Genomic DNA, 22,334 nt, shown 5'->3' on the forward strand with positions numbered 1-22,334 from the left:
ATGATGTGGCTCAGATGATCGCAGTAGGTGACGTAAAAGGCTTACAGATTCCTTACATCACGTCGTCTCTTCAATAATAGTGGAAACAGGAATAAAATTCTCAAGATATGGCCCACCTCTACAGGATTTATCTTAACGTATTTGAACCATCGTTATCGTATTTTATCTAGTCCAAGTTTACTTTTTAGAGACGTGTTCCAGTTTAATTTGTAATCTTTCAAGGAAAGTAAAATTGAATTATTTTTTTCGTGCAATTCAAAATGTAACACAAAATACTTTTTTTTTGTTTTTGTTTTGTTAGTGTACACAATGAAAAGTGTGGTGTAAAGTGTAGAGAGAATTTTTACTAATAAAATATTTTGATAGATTTAACTTTTATAATTTTTACTTTTTTATTAATAAACTAAAAGATAGATTTTAATTAGTTATAAATTAATAATAATTTAAAATTAAATTATTGATTAATTAATTATATAAGAATAAAATAATTAAACAAATACTTACTTTTATATATTAAAATAGTTAATCAAATTTCTACTGCGAAGATTTTCATGTCTATGTATGGAGATGTGACAGTGATTCCCTGCCGAGTAGAGAAAAAATGGATCAACATATGAACATTTCCAATGCTGAGATGTATCAGTGGCTAGTCCATGACCTGACATCCTCCACCCACAAGAATTTTGTAATAGTGAGCAACATCAAAGGGGAATTTGGCACCGATGATATGTGGCTAGTGAGGATTGTAATATTCAAATGATTTAATTCTACATAAGTGGAAACATTGTCCAAAAAGATAAGAAAAAAGGGAGCCGCCATCGAAATCATGGCTGCCATCTTGGTTGAAGCCTTTTTGAGTTATGACTGTAGGCGATATGATGATCGTCGAACAACACTTATAACTTGTGAAAAATGGCTGAATTGTTTATTAGTTTACATTGACGAAAATGTCGGTACCGAATTTGTAGATGCAGTACTTCTAATGCAACTCCCTCACTGTCAAAGAGAATGTGAAAATCAAAGAATAAATTAAAGGAGAAATCAAAGCACCGGAAGGAAAAATCATACCTATGGAGTTCGTTGGCTTTGTAAAATCGTGACGTAAGGAGAAATCATGGTGGAGGACCTCCATAGTGTGGTGCTGGACGGGTCGAACTGGAACGGAAACAAGGACAAGGAACAACTAGACGAGCTTGAAGAAGAAAGAGGAGAGGAATATTTTAGTTTCTCGTTTAATGTCTAGCATCGAGCATGGAGTGAAACGACGAGTGAAAGTGAATTCAATCTATGCTTAATCCACTTCACACCCCACTTACACAATGCACTAATGCTTTTGGGGTCACTTTCCCTTACACGGTGCAGTCCTTTACACGGTGCAGTCATTTAGATGCCGATGACTACTCAGATGGGTATCAGAAGATTTAACTGGATTTCTTTCATCAGTTGGAATCCTGAACTTATCCATGACTGATTTCCAAGTAGGTCGGGGATATGTATGAATCACCGAAAGTGGACCAACCTGATCCATTAGTACCACTGGCTGAAGCAAAAGTGGTTGATACCCCTGTATAAGTTGGAAGCCTCGCCTGGCTTCTCATGCATCTAACCAACCTCAGCTTGTTTGTATAACCTAACCAGCTCTATTGTCAGAAGCAAATCTTCCCCTTTAGGATGGCATCTCAGTCTGATCTCTCAAAGATAGGGAGAGAGGGGTTCTGCCTCGTTGATGAGTTTCGCAGGAAGAAGAGGAACACCTCTTCTACGAAAATTCCCGGTCAAGCTCATGTTTACAAAGTGGTGCACACTCCTCCAAGTGCAGAGGTTGTAGTGGAGCCGCTCATGGCAGGGGTAAACGTATTTCCTGTAAGAAGGGTTGTTCATGCTTACTCCCAAGAGACCGTTTACACTTGTTACGACAGGTCCTAAGCCTGTACGTGTTCTAATTTTCATTTCTGCTGCTTACCTCTCCCAGACTTCAAGGTTCTAAGTTTGTAATTAGCGACGTTGCAGTTTTCCCTTCCTGTATGTTAAGTTTTACATCTGCTGTTTGGTTGGCTGTTTTTTATGTCTCCAAGAAAGTAGTGTTGTCTAATGTCAACTTGTATGTGAATAATTTCGTCTGTTAGACTTTAATCCATATGATCACAAGGTGTTGGTCAAGGTTGGATGTGTTTCACTGACAAAGGCTTCTTTTCTCCGCAATAGTAGTTTCCTCACAAACCCCACCTCAATTCGTAAGGGAAGTAACTAAAAGGAAGAGAAGAGCAGCCAAAAAGAAATCCGAAATCCCAGAGCAGCAGTACGTCAACAGAAGTTCCATCTCCCAAGAGAGTGACAATTAGGAAGATTTTTCTGTATTGAAGACATGATATATATTGGCAATAAACGGACTGAAGCCACTTCACACAGTTGGAAAACAGTCTAACGTTGTTGTTGAATACACTTGGGAGAAAAAGAAATCCTTTGCTGCTACTAAACTTAGCCTGCGTACAGCCCTGTTATGTCTATAAAAGCTAAAGAAATATACAAATAAAAGACTCCTCCTTAGAATATGACATATTCTTTCGGATGGTTTCAAGATTTTAATACATTCTCAAATAGTATCTCATCAATTTATCCCGGTAGATAAATACGGCTATACCCGTGTACAGGTTTCATCTGTTTCTCTTGTAAAGAGGAGGGGGTAGTACCCTGCAACCTTTACAGAAAGTGAGAGGGAAGACCAAGACCGATTCCCTCTCCATTTGTATGTGAAGATGCGAGTGTGTTATCCTTTCTGAAACATAAAAGTCGATGTGTCTCCGAAACTAAGTCTCTGTAATTTCTCAGTATTGAAAGGGATCGATTTATCTGTAACTTCTCCAGTATTAAAAGGGTTCAATTCACCCATGTGAATAGGTCCCGTGAGATAATAGTAAGGAAGAGAGAGAAGGAAACGGGGAGAACAAGGTAAACAAAGTTTTTTCAGTTTTCTTCCTAAATCGATTTGGGATGTGTTAGAGACGAAAAGGCTATATATATAGAGAGAGAGAGAGAGCTTATGAAATATTGAGTTGTAATTGGTAACAGAAGAGTATTAAATTTAGGAATAGAAAATGGTATTTACCGTGTTTTTTATTGATGAGAAGACAAATATTTATAGAATTACAACAGTGACTGTAGAGATTACAATTCTTTAGAGTTTAAGTCTATTTGGTACTTGTATTTCGATCCTTATACTTATCTCTATCATTCCCCCGTAAGATGGAGTTCCGCAAGGAGAATCCAATCTTGGTCTTCAAGAAGAGGAAACATGTTTGCGGAAGCTAAAGGATGGAAAAAGCAGCGGCATAGTAACAGCTGGGCCGGACGGAATTGCATTGTCCGGTGAAGAGATGTGGAAGAGCAGCGACACTGGTAGTGGTTGGAGTGGATGGAATCGCATTATCTGGTGGATGAGCAGCAACACTAGTAGCAGTGGGGTGGACAGAATCACATTGTCCGGAGAAGAGATGTGGAAGAGCAACGGTACTGGTAGTGGCTAGGCCAGACAAAATTGCATATTTTGGAGAAGATATGTGGAAGAGCAGCAACACAGGTAGTTACTGGGGCGAATGGAATCGCTTCATCCAGTGAAGAGATGTGGAAGAAAAGTGACTGGGGTGGACAAAATCATATGGTCCGGTGAAGAGATGTGGACGAGCAGCGACACTGGTAGTGAATAGGGTGGACAGACTCACATAGTTTGGTGAAGAGATGGAAGATCAGCGACACTGGTAGCGGTAGGGGTGGACGGAATCGCATCATCCAGAGAAGAGATATGGAAGAGCCGCAACACTGGTAGCAACTGGGATAGATGGAATCGCATCTTCAGGTGAAGAGATGTGGCACCAATAAAAACTGGGGCAGATGGAATCGCATCATCCGGTGAAGTGATGGAAGATCAATCACATTGGTAGAGGTAGGACCGGACGAAATCACATCGTCGAGAGAAGAAATGTAGAAGAGTAGAGACATTGATAGCGGTTGGGGCGTACGAAATCGCATTGTCCGAATGGAGAGAAGATTTGTGGTGAGGGTTTTTTTTTCTGCACGTGCAATCCTCGCACTTGTGAACTACACATGCATTGTTCAAAGTGTGCGGGACAAGAGAGTTGGGGGGTTCCCCCTAGACTTTAGGTCACCTAGAGTGGTTCTACCAAGATGACATTGGGGGAGCCTAGTGTGGCACCAATGAGGGTGGTTACTGGTAGATCGGACGGTGGTGACAGGCAACATGCAACAACGGTGAAGGTCGACATTGACAGATTGGAGAGGATAACCAGGAGGGATTGAGAGAGACAAGCGTGTTCGGTGTTGTCAAGATGACAAGGTGACGGCCGTCAAGAAGGCTAGAGGATGGAGGAAAGTTCTACACGATGTAGAGAGCAGAATGTCAGGGAAGTGACGAACTGAGACTAGTAGTGGCATGACGAGTGCGATTGTCGGAAGGGATGAGTAAGTAACTCTAGAGAGACATTCAAACAGGAGATCGTCAAGGTGGAGTGATTTTGGCTGGAAATCGACAATGATAGATGGATTCAGAGAGGAGGGAGTGAAAGGAGAGAAAGGGGTGCATGGTCCTTGCCGACGATAGGCAGCGGCGACATGCAATGGGCGAAGAGTCGAGCCCGGGGTTTGGGGAGTGGTATTGTGGAGGTTAGGCGACTTCTAGTGACGGTGAGCTAGTTTTGATTAATCGATCGAGAGCTTTGATACCAAATAGAATTTAGGAATAGACAATAATATTTGTCATGATTTTCATTGATGAGGAGACATATATTTATAGAATTACAACAATCACTGTAGAGATTACAACTTTTCAGAGCTTTAGTTTTAGTCTATTTGATACTTGTATTTCGATCCTTATCCTTATCTCTATTAGAGAGGAACTTATTCACCCCTATGTGACTCAGTTTCATTTAGGGAACCAATCACAGTTTTGCTAGTCCCAACGTAAGAGCCTAGATATATAATTATAATTGTTGACTTGTAGTTGATGGCCTCTCTTGATAGTTTCATGTTGAAGTGCCATGATCAAAGTTGTCCATTACAAAAAAGAGGTTTAGATTCTATATATTCCGAAGGAAGATACAAGTATGACTAATTATCAAAAGAAGACAAATTCTAATTGAATGCATAATTTCAGTTAAATTAAATGCCTGAAGAGGTATTTAATTTAACTTACTAAAATACATTACATCTTATTTTATAGAAGGAACTTCTTATTGAGGCGATGAAAGATCGTGAGCAATAAATATCATTAGTTTATTTTTAGATCAGGGCCTTAAAACTAGGGGTAATATCATTATGCTAACTTTCTTTTAGATGGGAACCATCTATGTTATCTTCTTCTATAAACATGTTATACTAATGTTACATATGGGTTCAAATTGCCAACGCTGAAGTAGACACTCCTTATGCCAATGCTCATGCTTCTACTCAAGCTTGTGCTCATGCCTACATGCAAAGAGACATGTTGATGTTTGCAAGCAGTTCAGAGCAATGTGAGCCAAGTTGTAGGCATAATGTGGAGAAACCTTGGGGCACATGTTCCTCACTTGATGCATAAACCCACAACTTCTCTAGCCTATAAGGTTCCACATGGATAAACCTAGAGGGGAGGGGCGAAAAGGTTTATTAATTCTTCCTATTAATTTACCTCATTTTTTTTACTCTCGATAAGTGTGTATTTATAATTTCAATTAACTCAGGGTATATGTGAAAAAATCACATACAAAGTACATACACGATTTTTACGTAATTCACAATCCTCCAGTAGATTGATAGTCCACCCCCAAGATGTATTAGGTTTTTTAGGTTCCATTAAACTTAGTTTTTCCTACAACATCAACAAAAATTTACCTCTAAGGCCAATTACAATGTTCTCCATAAGCAATATACCACAACAACCAATTTTCAATAACACACCTTCATTTTGATTTACAATAACAACCTAGGCACATAACCTAACCCACAAATTGATTTTTTAGCAACTAAATAGGCTACACAAACCTAGACCCACATAGGGATTTTTCAACAGCTTACCAGGCACACCAGCTTAGATCCTCAAAAGGAATTTTCAACATCTCCTGCCTACACAAGGTTTTACAGCTTGCAACAGCTAATACCATTTGTCATCTTCTACTCATTAGCCACAAACACTACAAAACTTCTATAGCTCTGCTACAACAACTTTTTAAGCATCTACACCTTAGCTTAAACAACTTCTCTCATACAATTTTTAGCAGCTAATTCACCTTCTCAATCTCAATACCTCAATCACCACAACTTCTTAATTTCTATACTTACACCACAAAAAGTTTGCTACTTCTAAAACTCAGTCCTAATAACTTTTCTCAATTAGTTTAATGTTAAAGATGGCCTTGCCTACCCAAGGCTTGACTCAAGTTGCCAAGTTAATTTACTTGTTTACAATATAACTCAAAGTAAATTGTCTCTCAATAGATAGATTTAGTAATCTATGTTCAAACAAATAAGTACTCTAGTTCTTAAATACCGACTCAAGTAATCAACAACTCAAGAAAGTTCTTAGTGACTAATATATGCACAAAGTAAACATGGAATTGCTTTTTTAAACTGGGGAAAGTATAAAAAGTAGTTCAATCGCTCAACGTAATGGTTGATTTTAAAAGACAACACTAGATTAGTAATCCAAACTTTACTGTATAATTTCAATGACTAATACCAATAGTTCAGTGTACTCTACCCAGTATAATCAATTTGACTCAAAGTACATGCTTGTATATATTTGGATTTAAAAACTTAATTCCAAAATTTCATTATTTTCAAAACCCCTTTTAAATGCCCCATCAAATAAGAATATTTGCATATATGAAATGATTTGAAAGTAAAAGATCAAACAAGTTTTATGTCAAATGGAAGTCAATCACAAAAAAATTAAAAACACAAATTATGAATAAAAAATATGTCAAAATCACTACCCACATGTTTAACAAAGAGTTATCTAAGTATTCAACTAACATTTGAAAGAACAATTATTGGAATACGTAGCTCAATGGAGAGAAATATTGATTTTGACTTCATTTGGAGCTTGGGAGAAGAAAAGATCTTCTCAAATGGTGTACAAAGGCTTAGGAGGATTGGGAAATACTTTGGCTAGGAGAGAAAGTCATTTGGGGCAAGTTTGGCTTAAATAGAAGGCACTCCATTAAAAAAATTAGTCATTGGAGCTAGAAAATGATGTTTTTGTCATCTAACAAATATGGGTTAAAAGAGGTCAAGAATATGAAATATATTAATTAGATTCTATTTTTATAGTGAACACAAAAATAAGTCGTTCACAAAAATTGGAAACCTCAACTCCCGAGACTGAGCTTGAAAAATTGCATTTTTTACTTTCTACACAATCCGTCGAATCTTATTGAATAAGCTTTACTCCTTTGACCCTTGCAATTTTAATTCTTCAATTTTCTTAGTGAAATGGTTGACATTTTGCTATGTGGTTAACTCTTCAATTTTCTTAAGTTTCTTACTTCATAATAACCATAAATCATGCATCTCAGTTCGTTTTTATAATTACAAACTATAAAATTATCATCAATTGACAATGCTGCTCAGTGCAATGATAGCTACTCTTTTAAAGTACATCTGGAAACTTGTATTTTTTATGTGGAAAGTTAATCTAACCATTGATATTCACGGCGTTGGTTAAGCAAAGTATGAAGATACATTTCAAAATACATGTTTCGCTGCTCTTACCTGGAATCACCTTGTAGGGATGGCAACGGCTCAGATCAAACCCAACCCTGCCTAACTAACCTACCTGTTATCCCACCAACCTGCCCCCTAGCCCCATTCTTTCCTCTCTTTATTTTACCTATTTACACTATCATTTTATGAGTACTTTGTAAAATAAAATATATATTTATATGGGACGGGTTTTTAGGGTTAACCCGTCCCCGACTGAACTTGGCAGGCATCCTCAGCCTTTGGGTTAAAATAACTAACTAACCCCGTGGGTCAGGACGGGTTCTCTCTTCTCGTTGAAAGAGGAGAAATTAAGACCAGAAGAAATGGAGCAAACTCCTGAAACAAGTTGTGTTCCAACGGGAAATTCTCCTTCCATACTTCTCGTTGCACCGGTAATAAAAAGGAAAGAAACGAAAGGCCAGGTAAAAGGCTAGAACAAACCACCTAAAATGCAGGAGACTTCCAGTTCATTCATTTATAAATCTCACCATCTCCTTCCCGAGGTACGTCAGGAGTCAGGACATAGATGCAATCTCCGCCCCTCCACCTTTCTGAAATCTATACTCATATTCTTCTCTGAAGGGCTGGAGAGCATATCCTGTTTCCTGATCTATCATTAAAAAATCAAAAAGGAAAAAAAAAAAAAAACAAGAAAAAGGTTCTAAAATGTCCCTCACGAGGAACTTGAAAGCTATTTTCCCGCTTGGTTTGATAATATTTTTGGTGAATGGAGTCGCTTTGACGAACGCTGTTGGTGATGGTGCCCCAGCTCAGCCGAGTCCAGCTTCTCCAAGTAGCGGGTCGGGAGTTTTCGACGTGACCAAGTATGGCGCAAAGGCGGATGGGCAGACTGATGATGCAAAGGTGAGTTTTTCTTTTTCACCTGCTGCCACTTTTGCTAATAGAGTGATTGTTCTGATTAGTTTAGCTATCGTCAAAAATGTAATTGGTTATGGTGTATCCATGAGACGGAGATGATTTTTTCATTTTTTACGTCGCAAATGACATAACAGTGCATGCAAATCTTGATTCAATTAAAAAACCTAAAAGGAAATACAGATGAATATATATTTCCAAAGTTGATGGGTTAGATCCTAAAATAAATCGATAGTTTTAGATTGATAGTTTGAGGAAATCCTCCATGCAGGCTTTCATGCAAGCTTGGAATGAGGCGTGCTCATTCAACGGTAACGCAGCACTCCTGATTCCTGAAGGGACTTACCTACTGGGTGCCATCACCTTCGAGGGGCCGTGCTTCAATAAGGGGTCACCAGCCGTGGAACTGAAGGGCACCCTAAAGGCTCCCCCAGGCGTGGACAGCTTCCCAACCAGTGCTTGGATCACATTCCGATCTCTGCACGGGCTAGTCATTTCTGGCGGAGGGACCATTGATGGCCAGGGAGGTGCTGAAGCCTGGACCGTCACTTCTTGTCCCGAAAAGACGAAGTGCAAGATAATGGCTTCTGTAAGTGATCGTTTTTAGTCGAGTGAACCATTGAGGATGTTTATTAATTCGGCAACATGATGATCATCTGGTATTTGTAACAGTCTATGAAGTTGATCTCTTGTACTACCGGACAGATCAGGGGGATTAAATTTGTGGACAGTAAAGGCTTCAATCTGAGAATGAACAAATGCAGTTTTTTTTATCTCGACAACCTCAATATCACAGCTCCTGAGGACAGCCCAAACACCGATGGTATACACGTAAGTGACTCCTCCACCGTCAACATCACTAATTCCGTCATCGGAGTCGGCGACGATTGTGTCTCCCTGGGCGACGGAAACAATGACATATTTGTCTCCAACATCACCTGTGGACCTGGCCACGGCATCAGGTACTCCTCGTTTTTCTGCAGTAGTCTTTGTAAGATGTAATTGCTCATTGATAAGCTTTGCTTGTGAGTGTTTCGCAGTATTGGTAGTCTCGGCAAGTACAAGAATGAGAGTCCTGTACAAGGGATACATGTGAAGAACTGCACACTCAAAGGCACCACGAATGGCGTCAGGATAAAATCTTGGGGTGGATCTCCTTCTCTTACTGCTAGGAACATCACCTTCGAGGATATCATCATGGACGACGTCTCCTTTCCAATCATCATTGACCAAAAATACTGCCCTGCGCATCACTGTACAGACAAGGTGAGTAAAAGTAAAGTGAATTCAAATTATTGATTTCGCATCGTGATCCCTTCTGATTCCCTCCACTACTCGTCTTCTTGTTCGTCGACTCTGCAGCCGTCAGCGGTGCAACTAAGCGATGTTACCTACAAGAACATTAGGGGGTCTTCTTTCACCAGACTCGCTGTGAATCTCATCTGTAGCAGTCAAGTGCCTTGCAAGAACATGCAGTTTATCGACATCAATTTGAATTACCAGGGAACAGACCAACCGACGGCGTCCATGTGCCAGCATGTCGAGGCAACAACTACTGGCACCATGAATCCACCTCCTTGCCTTCAACTTTAAACACAAAACAAAATCACTACGATCTCCATCGCGTCTCCTTCTGCAATCTCTTACTCTTGATACAAGTGGTGAAGCATTATATAAACCAGCTATTATTCGTCAATCCATTCTCTCTCATTGTGATAATCTTTTTCCTTAACAAGTTACTTTTAAGCCAGTCAGACTTCAGAGCAATGAAAATTCACCAATGAAGTAATTAATTCAAAAAGCTACCAGCATTGTAGTTCAGTGTTTTTCATATTTCACTAAACAAACAAGACATTAATATTTATAAATGACTGTAACTTTCAAATAAAAGAAACGAGGTCACATTCAAGTAATCCAGCAAATCTTAGTTGCACCCAATTGATACCATTTTAATTGATTATATTTACAATAATATTATTATCTCCATTTTATCTTTAAACATGATAAGAATAAGAAATAAGACGAAATTAAGATTTAGGTTATTCAATCAGAATTTGATGGTAAAATAAAAATCAGATCCATATTCGTTTTATTTTTCCATGGCTCTCTAGAGAAACCAATTACGTGACACCACCTCTCTTCCTTTCCAATTCTCTGAAATGATTGAAATCTCTCTCTCTCTCTCTCTCTCTCTCTCTCTCTCTCTCTCTCTCTCTCTCTATATATATATATATATATATATATATATATATATATATCTATCTATCTATCTATCTATCTGTCTATCTATACGTACATGTTACTACAAGAAAATCCGGCTCTACCAACAAAACAACCTCTAGCAAAATTAAATTCGTTGGCAGTAAGACATCTCCTAGAGAATATTACAATTCGTTGCAAGAGATAGAAGTTCTCCCAATGAATTGCAAATTCTCTAGTAGAAAACAATTTTTGTCAACGAATTTATTAAGTTATCCAAATCAGAGTACACTAGTAGTGTCTAAGGGAGCATGCACCCTCTCACATCGCCTTAAAAAATCCACCAAAAGTTCTTCCTCATTTTTCTTTATTTTTTTCTTCTCCTCCTAATTTTCTTCTTTCCTTCATCTCTTTTTTTCCTTTTTCTCCTTCTTTCCTTTTTTCCTTCTTCTTGCGTTTCCCTATAGAGGAGGGAGAAATTGTGAAATTGGAATTGGGTTTCTCCTACCGAATTTTGGAAATTTGTTGGGAGAGGATGGGGGGCTTTTAATTCTATTTTTAAACTCTATATTTTAATTTTATATTTTATTATATTTTTATTCTGAATTTTAATTATTTTAAATTATTTATTTAATCTTGTGTTTTGCATATTTTACATATTTAAAATATATTTATTGAGATATTGAAGTGCTAGGAAATATTTTCATGCGGCAAGGAGAAAATACCCATGGGGGGAGGGCGGAATTGGGGGCGGGTTTTTAATTTTTTATTTAAATGCTATATTTTTATTTTTATTCTAATTCTATTTTAGTTACGTATTTTAACTCTGAATTAATCTTATTTTTATTATTTTTAAATCCTATATTTTGTTTATTCTACATATTTTGAAATTATTTATTGAGATATTGAAGTACAATGAAAAACTTTGTGTGGCGAGGAGAAAATACCCATTGTGAAGGAGGGCGAATACAGTGGGACCGTTGCATAGATTTTATTATCCATCTTTATGTCCTACAAGACAAGTCACCATTTTACTAGGTTGGGTAGTCAAGGATAGAGTCTTAAGACCATTAGTTTTATCCGGTATAACTATAACAATAATGTGGACATAATGTCTATATGAGAAGATAATTCAATGTAGAGTGAGAAGAATAACATAATGCATACAAATTCTAATTTTAATTTTTGTAATATGAAACTAAACAAGGCACAATTTGAAACTAATCATAGGAGTAAGAAATATGAAAACATAATTCATAACATTGTTCATAACATGTAAGATGCTCAGAAAAACTTTAGCTTTGGTATTTGAGGACATTACAGTCTTTCTACAATATGAGTCCTAAATTTTTGTATTAAAATTTTTTAATTGAAATGTGATGGTCTGTTCAAGAGATATTAATGTATAGGCTAGTTTTGTGAAATTTTTGGATTTCATTCTATTAAAAAGACTGCACAAATACTAAATATACTCGTACAAATCTTGAATTAATCCATAGGATAGTTCTAGACTCGCAAATATGTTTACTATTGTAAGTGTTATAGTTTGAGACAATTGTTGATATATTTGTATCCGTCTCCCACAAACTCCTCGAGTTTTATACTGCATACTTTGTTAACTAGAACACATTGTGCTCTAGAAATAGGGTTTGGTACATGCACATCAACTAATTATGTTGGTATAAAATGAGGGGTGCAGGGACATGTTGTCAAAACTTTGATAAGTGTCTTAAATTATAATCATACAATAGTAGACAATTGTGATTCTTGAATGGATGAGGTGGAGTCACAAACTCAAGTGAACAATGAAGTTAGATGTCATCGAGGGGCCATAATTTGTGGGTTTATAAAATTTTGTATTATGCATAAAACAGATAAGAGTTGGATGAGAATTGTTCACAACACAAACCCTTGAATGAAGAATATAAGAAAGGGGTAGAGTCATTTATTCGTGTGGTGTACAACAAACATGTGGTAAGGCAAGGTAATAAGATGTGTTGTCCATATGGAGTGTATGCTAATAAAATTTTCAAATTGTTCACGTGACAAAGGATCACTTGTGTGTGAACAAGATGTTGGCTAGTTGTAATCAATGGACCTTTTGAAGGTGGAAAAGTTTGAAGCCTACACCGAACATTAGATAGCTACCGCTTATCCTTATACTGAGGTAAATATTATAAATTATTTAATTATATTTTTTATTTCTTCTAGTTTACAATGTTAACTTTGATAATGTTTGTGTTATAGGAGAAGTTTGATATTGACTTGAATAGTAATGCGGCATCACAAGCTCTTTTGCATGCTATATTGGGCGTTGCATTTCAACAACACCAGATTGGTTTGCACGCTTGGTATAGGGAGTGTCGAGGTTACCGACATTGTCTACTCCTTATAGAGGGATTTCTCTCGAGGATTGGGAGCGGTTGTGCATGAATGTGTTTGAGGGAGAGATTCCAGGTAACTAAATTATTAAGGATTGTGCTTTAAAACTTCGCTTATTTTTCATTTTATTACTCATGCTTAATTTTTATTTTTCAGATACATTTCTAAGTAAATATAAAAAATATTAGAAAACAAAATGTTTGACAAACTATTGGATTGAAGTCTTTTATGAGTATCCGAGGAAATGGCATGTATTTAACTTGGATTATATTTTATTTTAAATGTATCACTATGTAATATATTTACATGCATGTGTCCTTCTAAACGTGTAGAGCGCAATTTGCTCAAATATTGAGCAATTTTGAATTACTCATTGGTCCGACTACGGGTGGATTGAGAGATCTGAAGAAAAACATGTAAATATAGCTTCTTCTTCTTTTTATAAAAATTGATATTTTATTTTAAGCAAATATAATTTTAACTTATGTTTTTTTTTTGCATGATTAGATGCAGTAGTTGGTACTAGAGGCACAAAAGGCTAGTGAGATACTTGATCAGTGAGCCATTATACGATGGGTTTGTGGAGTTCAATCTAGGTATATTAAGGGTTTGGGTTTGTCTCAACCACCTCTACCCAAGAATGATTCACCATCTTCGTCTTAGATCACTACATGTATGAAGTACGTGCAGGAAACTAAAGAGGCATTGTATCTTACTCAGGAGCAACTGAGAAATGTACAACATGATGCTAAGGAGCCCAAATGTTGAACAGAGGAGCCAAAGTGTTATGCTAAGCAACAAGAGAGTAAGATGATGAACTTAGAGATGTACATAAATTATTCTTTCAGTAAATGCAAACTCAGAGCCAACCACTTCCAGATTCTCCCGTTGATGTTGTATATATATAAGGAATTTTACTAAATTAACCCTTTTTTAATGTGTACAGTCCAACTCGACACGCCAACTTTGACAGCTTATGTTGTGCCACATCAGCAAAGGAAGGAATTAATACCTTGCCATCTGCCACATCACCAAATCACCCCATCATTAGCCATGTGTATCATATGTCAACATGACGCATCATCATCGCGTCGCGTTAGTCCTCTACATCAACATACCTTTTTTCTCCCATTTTCTTTCATTACTGATTTAAGTTCTTTTAAAATATTAAAATAGTTTGAAAAAAATAATTTTTTATTTTAAAAATCTTACACATTTCATTAACTTATATTTTATATAATAAAATTTTATTAATTATATTTTTTTAAATCTAATGTAATTAAAACCTTACATTATCAATTTAAGATATTTTTTGATTGAATGCAATATTTTTCAAAAAATTATATTAGTTTTTTAAAAAATTTATTTGTTCGTACATTTTTATTACCTTTTTTTAAAAGAAGAAAATATAAATTTTATATAATAATTAATTAAAAACCACCCCTTACAATTTAAAATCTTTCATATCGATTTAAGATATTTTTAATTTAAAAAAATTAGTTTTGAAAAATCTTTTTTATCAGTATGTGTTTTATTCCATTCAATGTTTTGTAAAATTATATTAATTATTTTAAAAAATTAACACCTTCCATTATCGATTTAAGAAATTTTATAATTTATAAAATATATTATTAAAATCATTTTTTTTTAAAAGTCTAATTTGTTAGTACACATTTTATTACCTTTTATATACAGTAATAAAATATAAAATTAGAATATTAAAAATTAAAAAATCTTCATATAATCTGTTTAACACATTTTATTGTCGATTTAAGACATTTACTAATTTAAAAAATGAATTTGTAATTTTATTAACTTTTAAAAAATTTATTTACCAGAACACATTTCATGACCTTCTATTGACTGAATTAAACTAAAAAAAATTAATTATTAAAAAAAGAACTTCAAATTTGATTAACACCTTGGATTATGAATTTAAAATATTTTTAAAATTTAAAAATATTTTTATTTTTTGAAAATCTTATTTATAGTTTCATGTTTTTATTACCTTCTATTTTTTAAAATAAAATATGAAATTTTTATATTAATTAATTAAAATTTATATTATAATTTATTTACTAATATTTAAAAAAAATAAAATATTCGAAAAAATATAATTTTATTTTTAAAAATATTATTTGTCAGTATGTTTTAGTTACATTCTATTTATTTTAAAAATATATAACATTTAATATTATTTAATTAAAAATCATTTTTAGCTGATATGTTGAAGAGGAGAATGTGTATTAGCTGTTGAAGGGTATTTGAGAAGTTCTTGGTGGCTGAAGTGTAAAAGTTGACAAGTTGTAGAATATAGAGTATAATTGTTGAGAGAGTGTATTTGTTGTTGGATATTAAGTGAGAGAAGTTGTTTGAGCTGAAGTGTAGAAGATGACAAGCGGTATTATTTGTTGTAAGTTGTAAGACCTTGTGTGGGCATCGGTGTTAAAAATCTTTTGTGGGTCTTGGTTGGTTTGCCTAATGGGCTTCTGAAAATCATTGTATAGGTCTACGTTTGTGCAGCGTAATGGGATGTTGGAAAATCCCTTTGTAGGTTTGGGCTAGTATACCTAGTTAGCCTTTATAATCTACCTGAGAGTGCGTTATTATAAGTTGGTTGTTGTGGGCAACAATGTGATTGGCCTTAGTGGAGATTTGATGTAAATGCCATAGGGCAACCTAAACTTAGTGATGCCTCAAGGTGCTAAAACATTTTGAGGGATGGACTAACAATCTGCAGAAAGATTGTGAATCACCTAAAAATCTTGTGTACATGATACATGATAGCCTCCGCTTAGACTTTAATCATTATGCTTAAACATATATTTTAAGATTGTCCTTATACTTATATTAATTGAAAAGATAAATACATCCACACAATGAGTAACCAAACAAAGTTAAAATTAACAGCAAAAGTTAGCAAACCTATTCACTCTTCCCATACATCTTGATTTTAAGGGGGGGTTAATCAACTTGAAGTCCGAGATGAAGATCAACCACCTGACGCCTTTCATTAGTTGAAGTCGTTAGTGGAGCACAGATGATATTTCATCTGGATGTTGGGGATGAAACGGTCCTTCATCTCCACGTTTTAAAATCCTTCATCTCATTGAAGACCATTTTTTATCTTCTTCGAGATGAAGGATGCGGGCGGCTTGGTTGTTTTTTTCCCCCTTTCTCTCCTCGCACCCCCCTCTCTCGTGCGTCCTCATTTCCCTTTTTTCCTCCCTCTCTCCCGCACCCCCTCTCTCGTCTCCATGCACCCCCGACGTCGTTGCTCCCTCTCTTCTCTCGGACTCTCGTGTTCGGCCTCCGTCTCTCGGACTCGCCCTCTCTCTCGTCTTCGTGCCTCCCTCTCTTCTCTAGGACTCGCTCTCCGTTTTTCTCTCTCGCTTCTCTCTCTTTGTTGTCCCTCTCGACCTCCCTCTCTTTTCTCTCTTCTCCCTTTCAGCCTCCCACTCCCTTCTCTCTTTGGCTATTCTCCTTTCCCCCAAAATACCTTCCAATTTCGTTTGCTTTCCCCATTTCGATTTTGAAGATGAAGTTGTCCACACTAACACCCTATTTCGAAGATTTCGAACATGAACTTGTCCACACTAACACCCATTTCGAAGATGAAGATCATGTAGATGTATGAGATGAAGATGAAAATGAAGATGAAGATCAAATTTTCAGTTTGTTGACTAACTCCCCCCCCCCCCTAAGGGGACCTTTCATGTTCTTTTGGCAGTAGGAGTTGTTGGAAGGGGACCTGCATTCTATTTTACTTTAAATTTTATTTTTTTAATAAATTAATTTAAAAATATATTTGGAAGGAAATTCTTCTCTTAGTGGTACTTTATGTGAGTAAATTTGAAGGAATCATTTTTGAAAATTTTCTTATCTAAAAGTATTGCACATATCTAAGCCGTGATACTTGAAAATATAACATCTAAGATGACCATATTTGAAACTCGATTTTTTTTTTACTCTTGCTCATCTTTCCCAGTTTTGTAAGCCAAGCAAAAACCTGCCTATAACAGTATTTTCTCTACCACTTCAACCCTTAAATTATTAATATTTATCAATGAAGTTAGAAGTTTTTTTTTTTCCAATTGGAATACCATCATTCACCAAACAATGTTTTCTGTATCCTTGTTTAATCGATTTTTTTTATCCTGGTTTAGAATTTCCTGTTTCTTTTCTCTCTCTTCCCTACATTTTTTTTTCCTTTCTTAGTCTTCCTGTTGTGAAGGGTGATTCTGTTGAATCCACTAATCTTGTTGTCTTGGATAAATAATAATAAAGTTTCAAATCACATATCCAGAAAATGCAATATCAAGCTTAGTGATCCCAGAAACAGAAATTTTTTTGGCTTTTGATTATGGATTTGAGTGCCAGAACGACTCCATTTACATTCCATGTTTTTCTTCGGCAGGAAATCTATTAATAATTTTCTCTGTGGTACGTTGCCCTTATCGGTTGGTCTGATCAATAATAATTGTTTTTTAGCGGGTTAATTCGAGATCCGGGCGACTCAGCCAATGCGATGCCTTGACCACAACTGATTATTGCAGTTAACCTTGGACTTAGGAATTCAGTTGTCTCTTCTACCCGAGGTTGTTGTTTCTTCTGTCTCTTAGATGATGGGGGCCGTCACTCTGAAAGAAAATCATTCCGTGACTTCAGAAAAATAATGATGAATTTCGTCAGATTTAAGGACTACTTCCGCTTAGTTTTCGATGAAAAAAATCGCTTTTGGACTTCATGCTCGTTCTGTAGAGGATGGAAAGTGCGAGTTAAGTGGCGAGGATGCGGCAACTCGAGCAGAAGGCGACGAGTTTTACGGTGAGATCGATGCATGTCGTTGGTTTTCCCGACCGAGTTCGACATAAGGAGAAGCCAAACAGAAAGAAGTTCGATCGACTGAGTGAAGAAACACGCTTGGCCAGCCAATAGGAATACGGAAGAGGTGAGCGAAGGAGGTGGGAGAAAACGAAGAAGAAGGCGATGGCCAAGAAGAACAGGAGGGAGAGCGTCATAGCGGTACTGGATGGGCACAAGGCATCCAAACACGAGAAGTCTGTTTCCTCTCTAACATGGCTTTTTGGTAGCTGTCGTCTTTTTCTCAACGACCATCTCCTCGTTCTCGTCCTCCTCAATCCCACGTTTTCCGATAGTTGGTTTTGCTGTTTCGGCGAACAGCAGGCGGCTTCACCATGGGAAGGACAAGGTTACATGAAATTTCTTCAGGATCAGATTGCCCAGCAAAGGCAGACCTACGTGAAAATCCTCAGGCCTTTCTACGATAACTGCAAGAATCTCGGAGTAAGTCAGAGTTACAGGGAATAAAAGAAACGAAACATATCAATTCCTCTAACGATGCTCACGACAAGTGCAGTTCGTGAACGTTACACTATATCATTTAATGTTCTCTCATGTAAGAAATATCTTGGCAGGTAAAATTCGAGGTAAAGGTGTTTGCTGGGCCGTACCCAAAGGCAGCTGTGGCTTCCGAAGCAAGTAGTTTCAAACCAACTTTGATCATCCTGGATAGGTCTCTTCCTTCCCTAAATACTCAGTTAGTTGGTTTCTTCATGGAGTTCTAACTCATCGTTCCCTTTTCCTTGACGATTTTCTCTTCATGCATCCAGTTTTGAATGAATCGGCCTGTTTGGCTGTTGAATTGTGTAAACTAATCAAATTAGCTAGTTTAAAATTTTTATCTAGCTGGTTATAGCCAAGTCAGAGTAACCTTAAACTTTATTTGTTTCTCCAAGTTTTTTTTCGCTGATTGCATCCACTTGATTCTTGTTGTTTTCGGCATAGGCAAATAAGAAATAGGTTCAAGCAGGGAGATGTGCCTCGATTCTCCGATATTGTTGACAAATAAACAGTAATTTTTTGGGTTCTTCTTATTGAAGGCCATGGGCAGGTTATAGAATTTTTTTTGCATTTAATGGCCAATGCCATCCCATTCGATTTCCTCGTAATTGATTTGCCAAGACAGATTCTTCCTATTCTTCATTTTTTTATTCTGTTACCATCACTGGATTCTAGCAGCAACTCATAAAAGAGAACATACGCATTAACGTTTCCTTTCGTGTATTCGGACCCAAGGGTAGCACTCTAAAACCAGAAGAGAATCAACATCACCATTAAAAATCCCCTCACAATTTCAGATGCTTGGTGGACGAAGAATGGGTTCGATTAGGCTGCCAGGATTGCCAACTAATTTCGGTGGATGACAGCGGCAAACCTGAGTTCCACTGCGCCTCTCCTGATCCCGTAGGATCATTCGAGTCCGGGACACCCGTTTTATCCAGTATGCAGGAGGAGGACCCTAACGTGGTTGAAAGAGCTGCACTGGAAACACCTGAATGCGAGTGGGAATTGGACCCCCTCCAGCTTCTCAGACTTCCCATGGAGCTTAGCTCTGAGGATATCGGAGCTGTGACTGATGAGTTCCGGGTGGAACGTTTTCTTCATAACCACGAAAGCGTTGACATGTTCAAGGGCTTTCTTCTCCACCTCTCCGGCCTACCTGTTCTTGTGAAACGATTCTCAGCCGGTAATTTTGAAGGCATTATGGAAGCTGAAAAGCGGGTATCCCGGTTCATGTTCCACAAAAATATATTCTCTCCCATCGGCTACCACGAGGGTTCAAGTTTCTCCGCCTTGGTCTACTTCTATCCAGGGAACGCGACACTGGACCAGTACCTCTCACGTAAGACAAGCTTCATTCTCCCTCTTTCTATGGCTTCTCTCTCTTACGCATATGACATCTGCGTTTTTGTAATAGGAGTGAGGGGGAGACCCTCGGGACTGACATGCTCCGAGAGGATGAAAATAGCAATAGGAATCAGCCTTGGACTACAGTACATGCACGAAGAATGTCCCGGAGCACCCGTTGTTCACGGCGATTTACGGGCGTGCACGGTCTTTCTGGGACGGGATTTCCAGCCTAAGGTGAACACCTGTGTCATTTGATCCAAACTGGTTTTACTTCATCATCTTCTTCTACTCATGTTAGTGTTTTGTTTGACATACTCAGATATCTGGCTTTGGCCGAGCTAGGTGGCTTGGGGATAAGCTTGAAGCAACAATGTCATCCTCTTCTCCTAATAGCAGCCCTAGGTCAGCAATATGTCATTCTTAAGAATCCTTACCCCAGTAACAATAGCGAAAATGAGTAAATTTCAGGCCACTATGAACTAAATCGACGATTTGCTGTTGTGTTTGTGAAACAGATTGCCACGGGAGGAGACTTTGGACCTGGAGTCCCTGGCCTTGATGAAAGCAGACGTCTTTTCCTTCGGAGTGCTACTCTTACGACTCTTCTGCCGGAGACCCCTACCGGAGGATGATCGTCAATTGGTCGACTGGGTATGTGTAATCTGCATTCCGATCTCATCCTTTTTATGAATCAAGTTCAAAATTAAAGGATATCCAATTTCCTGAAGAAAACGGTAAGCGTAAGATAATCAATTGTTGCTCGTAACAGGGATTATTTGTCTTTAATTGACTTAGTGAATCAAACAAATGCTCTGTAGGCGCGACCGCTGCTTTTACAAGGTGCAAATCATGAGTTATTGGATCATGACATGGAAGAGCTCGACATGTACGAGATGTACAGGGTGATGTCTGCTGCTACTCAGTGCACAAAAACTAGGTCATTCCCTCGACTTGATATGTCTCAAGTAAGCCTTCTCTCTTTGCTCAAAAATATGAAGCTGCAGGAGAGGAAGTTTTTGAGTTTTTCTTTTTTAATCTTTCAATGCAGGTGGTTTCCATTCTTAGAGGAGAAAGTTCGTCCATTCCGCAGTCATCTCCATCCTCAGATTCTAGTATGGGTAGAGACGCAGGCCAAGTTTTCTAAAGTCTGAAAACCGAACAATTTTCCTGGTTATCTTTGTCTAGAAATTGTACATTTTGTAGAGTTATTACCTATATTACAAGCTTCAATGTCTCGAAAAGTCTCTCCAGAAAAGAAAGCCAAAAAAATGAAAAAGATACAAACGACCGTGTTCTTTGAAAAAATTTCAAGTGTTATGTTTTCTGCTACTTGTAATGTCCGTGTTATGTTTTCTCGAGTGGAGAACCATTCGATGGTTAAAATTGGAGGGGATACAAGAAAGAGATTCATAGTAACAATATGCTTATTAGCAAAGGAAAATTTTGTAACAACAATGTTCTTCCTTACACACATGCCAGTTATCTTCTTCAATTCACAGAAGAACTAGCTCTAATGTCGATTGTTGTGATCTATCTATCATACTAACATGGTGGGAGAGTGGATTTCATGAGAGGAAGATAAAAAGCATTTGGGGAGGGAAGTTGTTTAGTGCTTGCAAGAGATGCATAGATACATAATAAACACAAGTGTATCTTATCATAATTTTTTCACTAATAATAATAATAAATATTATTATTATTATTATTATTATTTTACGTATTGAACTAATTCATTTTTAAGGAAATCAACAATAATACAAGATCAAGAAATACAATAGCCGATATGCATTGACAATGAAGAAGTAAATATGAAGTCAATACTCACAAAAAAAAAGTTTAAAAGGAATATGAAAGTACATTGGATTATAGAAAGACCAAATTTAGAAAAATTAGAAGAAAAAAAAGGCGTGACTAAGAAAGCTACTCCCCTTTGAGTGACCCATCTCCCAATTGGAGCAACCAACCTCCTAAGGAAACTATCCTCATCAATGGATGTTCATGGAATTTTCTAAAAATCCTAAACCCTTCGAAGACAAAATGATTGCCAACCATGTCAAGAATCTTGTAGTAGTCATGGGAAGATCTTTTTTTATTAATATTCTTTATTTTCTAATTTTTTTAATATTTCCTACTTCATGTTGTTGAAGAGCATATATGGAGGAGTATTACATGACTCTCACAGTAAGAAGTTTCGCAGAGCCAAAATTAATATTGTGGAGTCTTATAGGAGTGTCACAGGAGGAGGTCTCACAAAAAAGTTTCAGTTAAAGATGTTTTCGTTATGTTGGTCTTCTATTTATGTCCTAACTGTTTAATTATTCTAAGACTTATCTTTTAGTAACTTTGGGTGTAACTATGATAAAGGTAATTTAATTATAATCGGATTCTACTTGTTTCTTCTATTATAAATA

At 36.9% G+C, this 22,334-nt stretch overlaps 2 protein-coding genes across 2 annotated transcripts; both read left to right on the forward strand.

The window, feature by feature from the left end:
* The first annotated feature begins 8,418 nt into the window (after positions 1-8,418).
* Positions 8,419-10,221, forward strand: LOC137956981 (exopolygalacturonase-like). Its single transcript, XM_068804668.1, has 5 exons — positions 8,419-8,616; positions 8,900-9,217; positions 9,301-9,590; positions 9,669-9,894; positions 9,991-10,221. Exons 1-5 carry the CDS (start codon positions 8,419-8,421, stop codon positions 10,219-10,221), a joined length of 1,263 nt encoding a protein of 420 aa, XP_068660769.1.
* A 7,977-nt stretch (positions 10,222-18,198) lies between these two features.
* LOC137956982 (receptor-like cytosolic serine/threonine-protein kinase RBK1) lies at positions 18,199-21,067 on the forward strand. The gene is made up of 7 exons (XM_068804669.1): positions 18,199-18,516; positions 18,648-18,745; positions 19,371-20,157; positions 20,243-20,325; positions 20,439-20,574; positions 20,742-20,888; positions 20,972-21,067. Exons 1-7 carry the CDS (start codon positions 18,199-18,201, stop codon positions 21,065-21,067), a joined length of 1,665 nt encoding a protein of 554 aa, XP_068660770.1.
* Positions 21,068-22,334: the final 1,267 nt, after the last annotated feature.

The sequence above is a fragment of the Aristolochia californica genome, unplaced genomic scaffold (assembly GCF_029961685.1).
Source record: "Aristolochia californica isolate CCGP_79_NKW_82.1479 unplaced genomic scaffold, dmAriCali1.0.hap1 SCAF_2, whole genome shotgun sequence".
Classification (NCBI taxonomy): Eukaryota; Viridiplantae; Streptophyta; class Magnoliopsida; order Piperales; family Aristolochiaceae; genus Aristolochia; species Aristolochia californica.